General features: G+C 54.0%; 2 protein-coding genes across 4 annotated transcripts; one reads left to right on the forward strand and one right to left on the reverse strand.

Annotated features, from left to right (window-relative positions):
* Positions 1-931: 931 nt before the first annotated feature.
* On the reverse strand, positions 932-5,943 carry LOC739572 (uncharacterized). The gene is made up of 6 exons (XM_009430597.5): positions 5,778-5,943; positions 5,239-5,404; positions 4,579-4,666; positions 4,095-4,242; positions 3,542-3,590; positions 932-1,116 (listed from the first exon to the last, which is right to left on the reverse strand). The coding sequence occupies exons 1-6, from the start codon at positions 5,941-5,943 to the stop codon at positions 951-953; spliced, it is 783 nt and encodes a 260-aa protein (XP_009428872.2). The 3' UTR covers positions 932-950.
* Positions 5,188-10,624, forward strand: CDIPT (CDP-diacylglycerol--inositol 3-phosphatidyltransferase). Of its 3 annotated transcripts, none has more exons than XM_001145226.7 (6): positions 5,188-6,154; positions 6,249-6,383; positions 7,720-7,873; positions 8,317-8,398; positions 9,458-9,539; positions 9,647-10,624. In XM_001145226.7, the coding sequence occupies exons 1-6, from the start codon at positions 6,112-6,114 to the stop codon at positions 9,790-9,792; spliced, it is 642 nt and encodes a 213-aa protein (XP_001145226.1). In that variant the 5' UTR covers positions 5,188-6,111; the 3' UTR covers positions 9,793-10,624. The 3 variants fall into 3 exon arrangements, with proteins under 3 accessions (XP_001145226.1, XP_009428877.1, XP_009428876.1); XM_009430602.5 differs by having other exon boundaries at positions 5,677-6,154; positions 6,334-6,383; XM_009430601.3 differs by lacking the exons at positions 5,188-6,154; positions 6,249-6,383 and having other exon boundaries at positions 7,403-7,873.
* The last annotated feature ends 250 nt before the right edge of the window (positions 10,625-10,874 follow it).

Here is a 10,874-nt window from a genome sequence, read left to right on the forward strand (position 1 = left end):
TAAAGGACCCTACGGGACAGGGATCATTTATTAATCCATTTTTTCAGATAAGGAAACTAAGGCTCAGAGATGAGAATTGACTTCCACAGGAGGCTCCAATAAATGGCCAAACTTTGTGCAGTTTGCATTTAGCAATGCAAATGCTAAATGCTAAAATGAATTTAGCCTACTGCAAAGCCTACTGCACTGCTTTCTGGCTAGTAATGAGTGTGATATGTTCTCACAGGCATGAAGCCCAAAGCTCAGAGGGGCAAGGCCATAGCTCAGTGTCCCCATCCCCAATGGTGGTGGCAGAGGTGGCTCCTCAGAAGCAAGAGGAGTCCTGCCAGATGCCACAGACCTAGACCTTAAGGTGCTGGCGTGTGGCCAGGAGGCTGGATTTGGACCCATGAGCTCATCTGTGTCAACAGGCCGGGTGCGGTGGTTCACACCAGTAATCCCAGCACTTTGGGAAGCCGAGGCAGGAGGATCATTTGAGGCCAGGAGTTCAAGACTAGTCTGGGCAACACAGTGAGACACCATCTCCACAAAAAAAAAAAAATTTTGAGACGGAGTCTCATTCTGTCGCCCAGGCTGGAGTGCAGTGGTGCGATCTCAGCTCACTGCAACCGCCGCCTCCCAGGTTCAAGTGATTCTCCTGCCTCAGCCTCCCGAGTAGCTGGGACTACAGGCACGTGCCACCATGCCCAGCTAATTTTTTGTATTTTTAGTACAGACAGGGTTTCACCGTGTTGGCCAGGATGGTCTTGATATCCTCAGCTCATGATCTGTGCTGGGATTACAGGCGTGAGCCACCATGCCTGGCCACAAAAAATTTTTTTAAAAACTAAACACTCCAATCGTATGCCCACATCCAGCACCCACATCTAGAAAAAAAAAATAAAAGCCCCCCGTCCTGCTTCTCTACCCCAGAGAAAGCACACATGAGCAATGCACACCCTGTCTCTTTATTAAAGCACTTTCATTCCTGGTGGTATCCTTGCTGGCTGAGGCTGGAGGGTCCTGTGATGAATCCAGAACACTTTGAAGGCTTCGGGATGCTGCTGCTCATGACCAGGAGGTCCCCACAAACGGAAGTGGTTAACGAGTGGCAAAAGAGTAGTTTTGAGGCATGTTCTAGGGACAAAAAGGGGGAGGCATGAGAAGCCAAGAGCATCAAAGAGGGGTGGGCTCATCTTCCAAACTGACTGTTAGGAAGAGCTCCATAAAAGAGACAGAGCCTTTTCACTCTTTAGACCCAAGGCTCATGTCTTTTTTATTTTTCTCGAGACAGGTCTCCCTCTGTCAGCCAGGCTAGAGTGCAGTGGTGTAATCATATCTTCCTGCAGCCTCAACCTGGGCTCCAATGATCCCCCCACCTCAGCCTCCCGAGTAGCTGGGACCACAGCTGTGCACCACCATACCCGGCTAATTTTTTAAACCTCTTGATAGCAGGAACTCTGTTTCATTCACTGCAACACCCCAGCCCCTCGAGCAGTGCTGGCACATAGTAAGTGCTTAATTTTTTTTTATTTAATTTTTTGGAGACAGAGTCTCGATCTGTGGCCCAGGCTGGAGTGCAGTGGTGCAATCTCAGCTCACTGCAACCTCCACCTCCCGGGTTCAATCGAGTCTCTGCCTCAGCTTCTCAAGTAGCTGGGATTACAGGTGCGTGACACAATGCCTGGCAAATTTTTGTTTTTGTTTTTTTTTTTGAGAAAGAGTCTTGCTCTGCAGCCCAGGCTGGAGTGCAGTGGTGTGATCTCGGCTCACTGCAACCTCCAACTCCTGGGTTCAAGCGATTCTCCTGCCTCAGCCTCCTGAGTAGCTGGGATTAGAGGTGCATACCACCAACCCGGCTAATTTTTGTATTTTTAGTAGAGACAGGGTTTCCCCATGTTGGTCAGGCTGGTCTCAAACTCCTGACCTCAGGTGATCTGCCCGCCTGGGCCTCCCAAAGTGCTGAGATTACAGGTGTGAGCCACCGCGCCTGACCTAACTTTTGTATTTTTAGTTAAGACAGGGTTTCACTATGTTGGCCAGGCTGATCTTGAACTCCTGACCTCATGATCCACCCGCCTTGGCCTCCCAAAGTACTAGGATTACAGGTATGAGCCACTGCACCCAGCTCCTCCTACTATTTCTTTCTTTCTTTTCTTTTTTAAAAATTTTTCTTTTTGAGACAGGGTCTTGCACTGTCACCCAGGCTGGAATGCGGTGGCATGAACATGGTTCACTGCAGCCTCAACCTCCTAGGCTCAAGTGATCCTCTGGCCTCCGCCTCTCAAGTAGCTGAGACCACAGGTTCGTGCCACCACACCTGGCTAATTTTTTTAACTTTTTATAGAGATGGGGTCTCTCTATGTTGCCCAGGCTATTCTTGAACTCCTGGGCTCAAGCGATCCTCCCACCTCCCAAGTAACTGGGATCACAGGCACATGCCATCATGCCTGGGGTATCACCATGTTGCCCAGGCTGGTCTCAAACTCCTGGACGCAAGCGATCCTCCTGCTTCAGCTTCCCAAAGTGCTGGGATTACAGGCATAAGTGACCACACCCAGCCAGGAAAGTGTGTAAGGCTCTAAACAAGGCACATAAAGTCTCTTGAGTCCCCTCTTACCTTGCCTGTAGACTCCAGCTGCTAAACTGCTTCTCCCTGCCCTAAATACACACAGATGCTCACACTGGCTCTGCGAAGACTGCTCTTTGCCTTTGTTCATGCAACCCCAACTGCTTGAAAGACTCCTACTAACCTCTTTTTTTTTTTAACCTGGAAAATTATTTCTTTTTTTTTTTGAGATGGTCTCACTGTCGCCCAGGCTGGAGTGCAGTGGTATGATCTCAGCTCACTGCAACCTCTGTCACCACGTTGACCAGGCTGGTCTCAAACTCCTGCCCTGAAGTGATCAGCCCACCTCAGCCTCCCAAAATGCTGGGATTACAGGTGTGAGCCACTGCACCTGGTGGAAAATTATTTCTTTAGGTGCTACCTCCTTCAAGAAGCTCCAAAGCCTGTAATCCCAACACTATGGGAGGCCAAGGCGGGCAGATCATGAGGTCAGGAGATCAAGACCATCCTGGCTAACACGGTGAAACCCTGTCTCTACTAAAAATACAAAAAAATTAGTCGGGTGTGGTGGCGGGTGCCTGTAGTCCCAGCTACTTGGGAGGCTGAGGCAGGAGAATGGCGTGAACCCAGGAGGTGGAGCTTGCAGTGAGCCGAGATCACACCACTGCACTCCAGCCTGGGCAACAGAGCAAGACTCCATCTCAAAAAAAAAAAGAAGAAGCTCCATGGCTCCTGTCCGTCCTGTCCAATTGAGGCTGGGATAAGAGTACTATCCCACTGTGTCCATTTCTATTATGGAAACTTATCCAGACTGTATTATAATTGGCCATTTCCTTGTCTGTCCCCACACTGAACTGTGAACTCTTCAAGGGCTGAGACTGTACCATTCATTTCAGTGTCCCAAGCTCCTAAGACAGGGACCAACATATAGTGCAAACTCAAAAGGTTTGGTTAATATCGAATAGCCTTGGCAGCCATGGACCCTGCATGTACCTTTTCACCAGGAGTTGGCAGGAGGTATGCCTTGCTGCAGGTACGGTTTCTGTCGGAGCAGGAGATGGTGGAAGAGAGGGGAGAGGGCTGAGAATTCAGAATTTGAGGATCAGGGCAGAATAGAATGGAAGTGCACGGTTCAAAAATTCCCCTACCCTGCTGGGATATTGTGAAACCCTCACTCTCTCCCCTCCAGGTTCCTCACCTCTCTCCCAGGACAAAGAGCATCTCCCTTGAAGCCTCACTCACCAGGTGTCTGTGCCTCAGGTGTTGGTGAAGAATGCTGGAAGTAGAGGACCTAGTCAGACAAAGGACTATCCCTGTGGCCAGAAGAGATGCGGCCAGGGCAGACGGGGCTAAGGGGATTCTCGGCCAGCAGTGGGTTAGCGGGTGAGAGGGGCACTTCACAGGTCCTAGGGCTGGCTGTGAGATGGATGAGATGGGCACAGACTCCTGGAGAGTTCAGCTAGGGGTGGGAGGGGTCAGGGACTGTAACCAGGCATAGTGGGGGCAGCGGTTCTCTAGACACGGTGGTCCTGAGGCAGGGGGTTACCGCGTTTGGATATCTGAGTCGCTTGGTCTTGTGACTGCTTTTTTTTGATGGGCACAGGGTTCAAGTGGCAGCAAGCAGTGCACAAAGCCTCCTCCATGAGTTCTGTACTGATCCGGGACAGGTATTCCTCAGAACGAGACAACGAAGCCTGGGAAAGGAAAAGCCGGAGGGGTTCAGCCTGGGAGCTCCCACATGGGAGTGCTGGCTGTGGGAGTTCCCAGGCTGGGGCCTGTGGGTCCAAGGAGCTTGCTCCTGAAGGACTGGGCCTTGAGATTTAGCTAGAAAGCTCTGGACCTGGGGGAGGGGGGTTTGGTGGGGGTTTAGAGTCAGGGCCTAGTGCTGAGAGCTATGAGTCGGGGCTTCAGGACTCAGGGTTGAGGCTAGAGTCTCAGGGCTTGTGGCTCAGACCTGGCACGGGGTGCCTCTGCCTGGGAGGCCTTCACTTCATTACATTCCCACCTCTAGGGTTCCCTGCAGTGCTCACCGGACCTCCTCTCAAGGAGGGTGCAGCTTGAGATGGCCAGCTGCTCTTCTTCTCCCCCTCATTCCCCATCAGAGTGGACGCCATCCCCCTGGGAACAGTCGAAGCCTGAGTTGACCTGAGAAACCAGCCCGCTTTCCCCCAGAACCCAGCCCACCACCATTCCCCGGGCCCAGGTTTAAACAAGGCCTTTAGAGGAAACATCCCGCTGCCTCATTCCCTCTCACAAGAAAAATAATAATAATAATAAAGGTTGCTTTATATCTTCGGGAGTGAGAGGGAACTCCCGCAACCCCCTACCCCTCACCCCTTCGCCTGGTGGGCCTCTCCTTCCTTCTTCCCTCCCAAGCACCTTCCCAAGCCAAGGCAGCCGACTTGACGCCCCAGACCTGGCAGATGGGTGGAAACCTTGGGCTACTCGGCAAAAGGAGAGACGTGGAGGCCTAAGGACCTCTGGTATAGGTCGTGGGGGACGGGGAATGGGAGATGGGGAGGAAGGCTGGAAAAGGGGGAGCCGGCTCCGTGTCGCTACCGGACGCTATAAAACCCTTGGAGTCTGCAGAGGTTTCGCAGCCTCGTTGCTAGGAGATCAGGGGTTCTAGAACTAAAGACAGAGGAATTTCCTAGCGCGCCCCGTTTGCTCCTCCAGCCTCCCCTCCGTACCCCTCCAGGTGCCTCCTTGGGGGCAGTGACCCCAAGCGCCAGACGCTTGAGAAGCTTGGGAGGATGACGTAGGGTGGAGCCTGCGACCTAATCCTCCCATCACAAGGGGCACGCGAGAAGCAACCCAGCTGCAGGGCGCTCTGGGGCCTCTCTAGCCGCCTGGAGCCTGCGAGAGCAAAGGAGGCTGGAGACTTAGGGGGCGGGGAGTAAAGTGAGGACTGCACCAAATCTCCTGGCCTCTTGGGGACGCAAAGACTCAGGAGGAGGAATTTTATCGCCTTATCTTTGCCTCCAGGAAGTCATACCCTCCACAAAAGGAAAGCAGAGATTTTTATTCGGTCTTCTCTTTTACCCTTTCCTTTTCCGTTTCTAACTTTGCTTGACGTTAATGGTTCCTTCCTCCCTCTCCTCCTCTGCGCTTTGGTAAGAGCCAAGGGAGAGGGGCGGAGGGAGGAAAAGGGAAAGGAAGCCGACAGGCCTTAAAGGGGCCGCAACTATTTTTTTAAGCCACTTTTTCCTCTCTCCAATTTTGCAACGACGGGCGCGGAGGAGGAGGTTCCCGGAAGCCACGCGCAGCTGGAGCAGCGGCGACCGCAGCTGGAGGCCCGGAGCGCCTGCGGGGCTGGCAGAGGCGAGGGAGGTTGCGGGTAGGAAGGGCGGGCTGCGCGCGCCCCCTGCGTCCCGCGCACCTCGGGGCCGGTCCATGCTCCCGACGGCTGCGGGCTTCAGCATCTGGGGCCAGGTTGGGGCGGCGGGGTCCAGGGCGCAGGTGGTGCGGCCGATGCGCCGGGCCGGAGGCTGAGGCCGCGCGGCGGGGCTGGGACAGCACTGGCATCTCCAGAGCAGGCCCGGGGCAGCAAGGGAGGCGCCGCGATGCCAGACGAAAATATCTTCCTGTTCGTGCCCAACCTCATCGGTGAGTGCTGCCCGCGGCCCCGGGCCGAACGAGAGGGCGAGGGGCCTTGGCGGGCTCCCTGATCCTGCCCTGTCTCCCCGCGTCCCGTTCCAAGGTTATGCCCGGATTGTCTTCGCCATCATTTCTTTCTACTTCATGCCCTGCTGCCCCCTCACGGCCTCCTCCTTCTACCTGCTCAGCGGCCTGCTGGACGCTTTCGATGGACACGCTGCTCGCGCTCTTAATCAAGGTGACAGACACCCCTCTCAGCCAGCCTTGGGGTTCAACAATCCCCTCCTCCCTTCCCTTGCCTCCTCGGGACCTCAGAGTCAGAGGGCTGTCATTCCCATCTCTGGAAAAAGCAGAACAGGATGGCCTGGGGTTTTTTGTTTTGTGTTTTGTTTTTTGTTTTTGAGACAGGGTCTCGCTCTGTCACTTAGGCTGGAGTGCAGTGGCGCGATCATGGCTCACTGCAGCCCCCATCTTCTGGGCTCAAGTAATCCTCCCACCTCAGCCTCCTGACTAGCTGGGACTACAGGAGCGTGCCACCACACCCGGCTAATTTTAAAATTTTTGTAGAGACTGGGTCTTGCAGTGTCGCCCAGATTGGTCCCCAGCTCCTAGCCTCAAGCGATCCTCCTGCCTTGCTCCCAAAGTGCCGCGCCCAGCAAGAATGGACTGATTTTGTAGCAAAAGGAATTTAAGCTAGCTCTTGAGAACTCACTGCTTGTGAGAGGTGTGGATTAGCAAGACATGACATGGCGGTGGCGCTGCTGGAGGTCTCTCTGAATACAAGTCCATTCAGGCCAGGGGCGGTGGCTCACACCTGTAATCCCAGCACTTTGGGAGGCCGAGGTGGGTGGATCACGAGTTCAGGAGTTCGAGACCAGCCTGGCCAACATGGTGAAACCCTGTCTCTACTAAAAATACAAAAATTAGCGGGCTTGGTGACGCGTGCCTGTAATCCCAGCTACTCCGGAGGCTAAGGCAGGAGAATTGCTTGAACCCGGGAGGCGGAGGTTGCAGTGAGCCGAGATTGCGCCATTGCACTCCAGCCTGGGCGACAGAGCAAGACTCTGTCTCGGAAAAAAAAACAAAAAAAAAAAACAAAAAAAAAAAACCAGTGTATTCAACAGGTGTTTACTGGAGGCCTACTGTGTGCCCTGCATAAGCAGTTGGGGTTCCAGAAGGCATGCTTAGAGGGAGGATGGAGAGGGAAGGGTGATGGCTTCTGGAGGGTTGACTAGTTTTTTAATCTGTTCTCCAGACCCAACTGTAAGGCTTCCCCTGAGGCATCAAGTCTCTATCTAGCCCTGGAGTCTTGGTTCTGGGGTTGATGAGTTGCAGACATAGCTTTCCTCTCCTCCTACCCTGTTCCCTCCACTCTCATGCCTTTCTCAGTTCATGCCATGGTGACCTTTGCCCACTGACCTCACACACAGCCTGTTTTCCAGCCTGCGTTCCTCCCCAGGCAGGCGGACACTTCCAGTCTTCGTTTACACCCTGCATCAGAGTGATAAACCAAATATGGGCACCTGTCCTGCATCCACTGCGCCATAACAGCCCTTGCCCACCTAATCTTCCAGGAACCCGGTTTGGGGCCATGCTGGACATGCTGACGGACCGCTGCTCCACCATGTGCCTGTTGGTCAACCTGGCCCTGCTGTACCCTGGAGCCACGCTGTTCTTCCAAATCAGCATGAGTTTGGATGTGGCCAGTCACTGGCTGCACCTCCACAGGTCTGCTGCGATTCTGGGGGCCTGGGCCACTTGGAGACACTACAGTGGGGTGGGCTGAGCCTAGATGGAAGGGTGTCTGGGATGGCACTAGGCATCCTGGAAGGGCTCCTTTTTAGCTCTGCTTTGTAGAAAGACCTCAGGCAAACCTGCCTCTCTTTAAAGCTTCAGTCATGTTTACAGTTGCATTAAGCAATTCTTAGGACTCTTCTGGCTGGGTATTCTAGGATTCCATATAGGTGACAGCTTATAGGAAGGGGCATGGGAGCTTTCAAATGTGGCATTTGAATCCTGACTCTGCCCCCAAATAGGTAACTGTGGCTTTCGGCAGGATACTGGTCCTTAGCCGTGCCCAGTTTTCCATCTGTACAATAGGTGTTAACGTGAGGATTGGATGCATGGTAGTGGTCATGAAACCTCGTGGGTTCCCCTGTTTTCTCCCCAAGTTCTGTGGTCCGAGGCAGTGAGAGTCACAAGATGATCGACTTGTCCGGGAATCCGGTGCTTCGGATCTACTACACCTCGAGGGTAAGCATTTCCTGCACACCCCACCCCTCAGGCTCTTGGCTGTGGGAAGCCCTGGGCTGAATCCTGGTCCTAGCCTAGGAGAAGGCGAGGGCACAGAGCAGGGCCTGCCCAGTCACTCCAGGAGGAGGGGCCTGTAAGCTGAGGCATGGAGGAGGAGGATTGGTGGGGAAGGCCTGTGTGAATTACTCCAGGGAACAAGTGGGAATGAGGCCTGCAAAGAGAAGGGACTGAAAGCGGGAAGGGAGATAAGCCAGAGAGGTCTGCAGGGCTGGAGTGTGGACTTGATTCCAGGAACACAGGCAGCCTCTGGAAGGATTTTTAAAAAGATAATGGCTGGGCATGGTGGCTCATGCCTGTAATCCCAGCGCTTTGGGAGGCTGAGGTGGGAGGATTGCTTGAGGCCAGGAGTTTGAGGCCAGCCTGGGCAACAAAGTGAGACTCTGTTTCCACACACACACAAAATCTTGAATTAGCTTAGCCAGGCACAGTGGTACACGCCTGTAGTCTCTACTTAGGAGGCTAAGGTGGAAGGATTGCGTGAGACTAAGGGTTTATTTATTTATTTATTTATTTATTTTGAGACAGAGTCCTGCTGTGTCACCCAGGCTGGAGTTCAGTGGCGGGTTATCGGCTCACTGCAACCTCTGCCTGCTGGGTTCAAGCGATTCTTGTGCCTCAGCCTCCTGAGTGGCTGGGACTACCGGCGCGTGCCACCACACTCGGCTAATTTTTGTATTGTTAGTAGAGAGGGGTTTCGCCATGTTGGCCAGGCTGGTCCCAAACTCCTGACCTCAGGTGATCCGCCTGTCTCAGCCTCCCAAAGTGCTGGGACTCCAGGCATGAGCCACACGCCTGGCTGAGACCAGGAGTTTTGAGGCTGCAGTGCTATGATCATACTACTGCATTCCAACCTGGATGAGAGAGCGAGACCCTGTCTGTAAAAAAGAAAAAAAAATAAGAGAAGTAATATGCCGAGTTGTGCCTTCATTAGTGCTGGGGGGGGCAGGGGGTGGCACACGCCTGCCTCTTGCTAACGTGGCCTGTTTGCTGTGTGTGCAGCCTGCTCTGTTCACCTTGTGTGCTGGGAATGAGCTCTTCTACTGCCTCCTCTACCTGTTCCATTTCTCTGAGGGACCTTTAGGTAGGAGATGAGGGGCTGGGCAGGAGGATGGGAGGGGGATCTGGCCTGCCCAGGGAGATGGAGGCCCCCTCCTTCGGGCCCCAAACTTCCCTGCTGCCTTCCTGCAGTTGGCTCTGTGGGACTGTTCCGGATGGGCCTCTGGGTCACTGCCCCCATCGCCTTGCTGAAGTCGCTCATCAGCGTCATCCACCTGATCACGGCCGCCCGCAACATGGCTGCCCTGGACGCAGCAGACCGCGCCAAGAAGAAGTGACGCTGGAGCCCCGGGTCCTGGCTGCCCACCTGCCCTGGGAGTCTTGCTGTGCCACACAGCTCCCCACCCCCTGCTAGGAGGTCCCAGTCTCACGCCTTCCTCATGTGTTGTTCTACCTGCTGGGATGGGGGTCAGCCTCTCTTTGGTGACGTCACGTTCTCTGGGATCCCGAGGACCCGGGCCTCAAATCAGGGAGGATACGCGGGAGGCCCCATCCATCCAGGTGGTGCTCCTGGGGTGCCAGGACCGGGTAGTGTCACACCCTGCCTGCTCAGTCCTGGGGTCCGAGATGCTAGGGACGCTTGAGTGAGGGAGGTGGTGTGAGGGCCAGGTTTCCTGAAAGGTGGGAGTCAGACCTCCGCCCCCAGCCAGAGCAAGCTTGGGGCACCATGCCCAGGAGGGAAGAAGCCATCCACAGCCTTCCCTGTCACCGGCTCCTCTGTCCTGCCTACCCTGGTCCTGGCGGGACTTCACTATTTGACTTGCTTTCCTTTCAGATATTCTTGGCTCAGGGCCTGGGTTGAGGGAGCTTAGGGAAGGACGTCCGTCTGGGTGCTTTTCCTCCAGTTTGCTGGCTGGCTTCTCCGTCTACCCACAGTGACCTCACAGAGAGGCCCTCCTGCCACCCATGCTCATGTGGTGTCCCCACCGCCCACTTGTTTGATGTCACTGACTGTCTACATGTATTTATATTCTTGATATTTTCTACCCTCACTAGAATGTAAACTCCATGAAGGCACAGACTTTTCTTGTTCTCTTCTCTATCCCTAGAGTAAGACCAACTTGAACCTGGCATATAGTAGCTGCTTAATAAATACTCGTCTGTCAATGAGTTGGTTTCTCAGAGTGTGGTCCTTAGACCACCTGTGGTATATTTCTATTTCTCTTTTTTTCTTTTCTTTCTTTCTTTCTTTTTTTTTTTTTTTAGAGACAGAGTCCTACTCTGTCGTCCAAGCTGGAGTGCAGTGGTGCAATCATAGCTCACTGCAGCCCCAAACTCCTGACCTCAAGTGATCCTCCCACCTTAGCCTCTCAAAGTGCTGGGATTACAGGCATGAGCCACAAAGCCTGGCTGGATATTT

This window comes from Pan troglodytes, chromosome 18, assembly GCF_028858775.2.
Source record: "Pan troglodytes isolate AG18354 chromosome 18, NHGRI_mPanTro3-v2.0_pri, whole genome shotgun sequence".
Classification (NCBI taxonomy): domain Eukaryota; kingdom Metazoa; phylum Chordata; class Mammalia; order Primates; family Hominidae; genus Pan; species Pan troglodytes.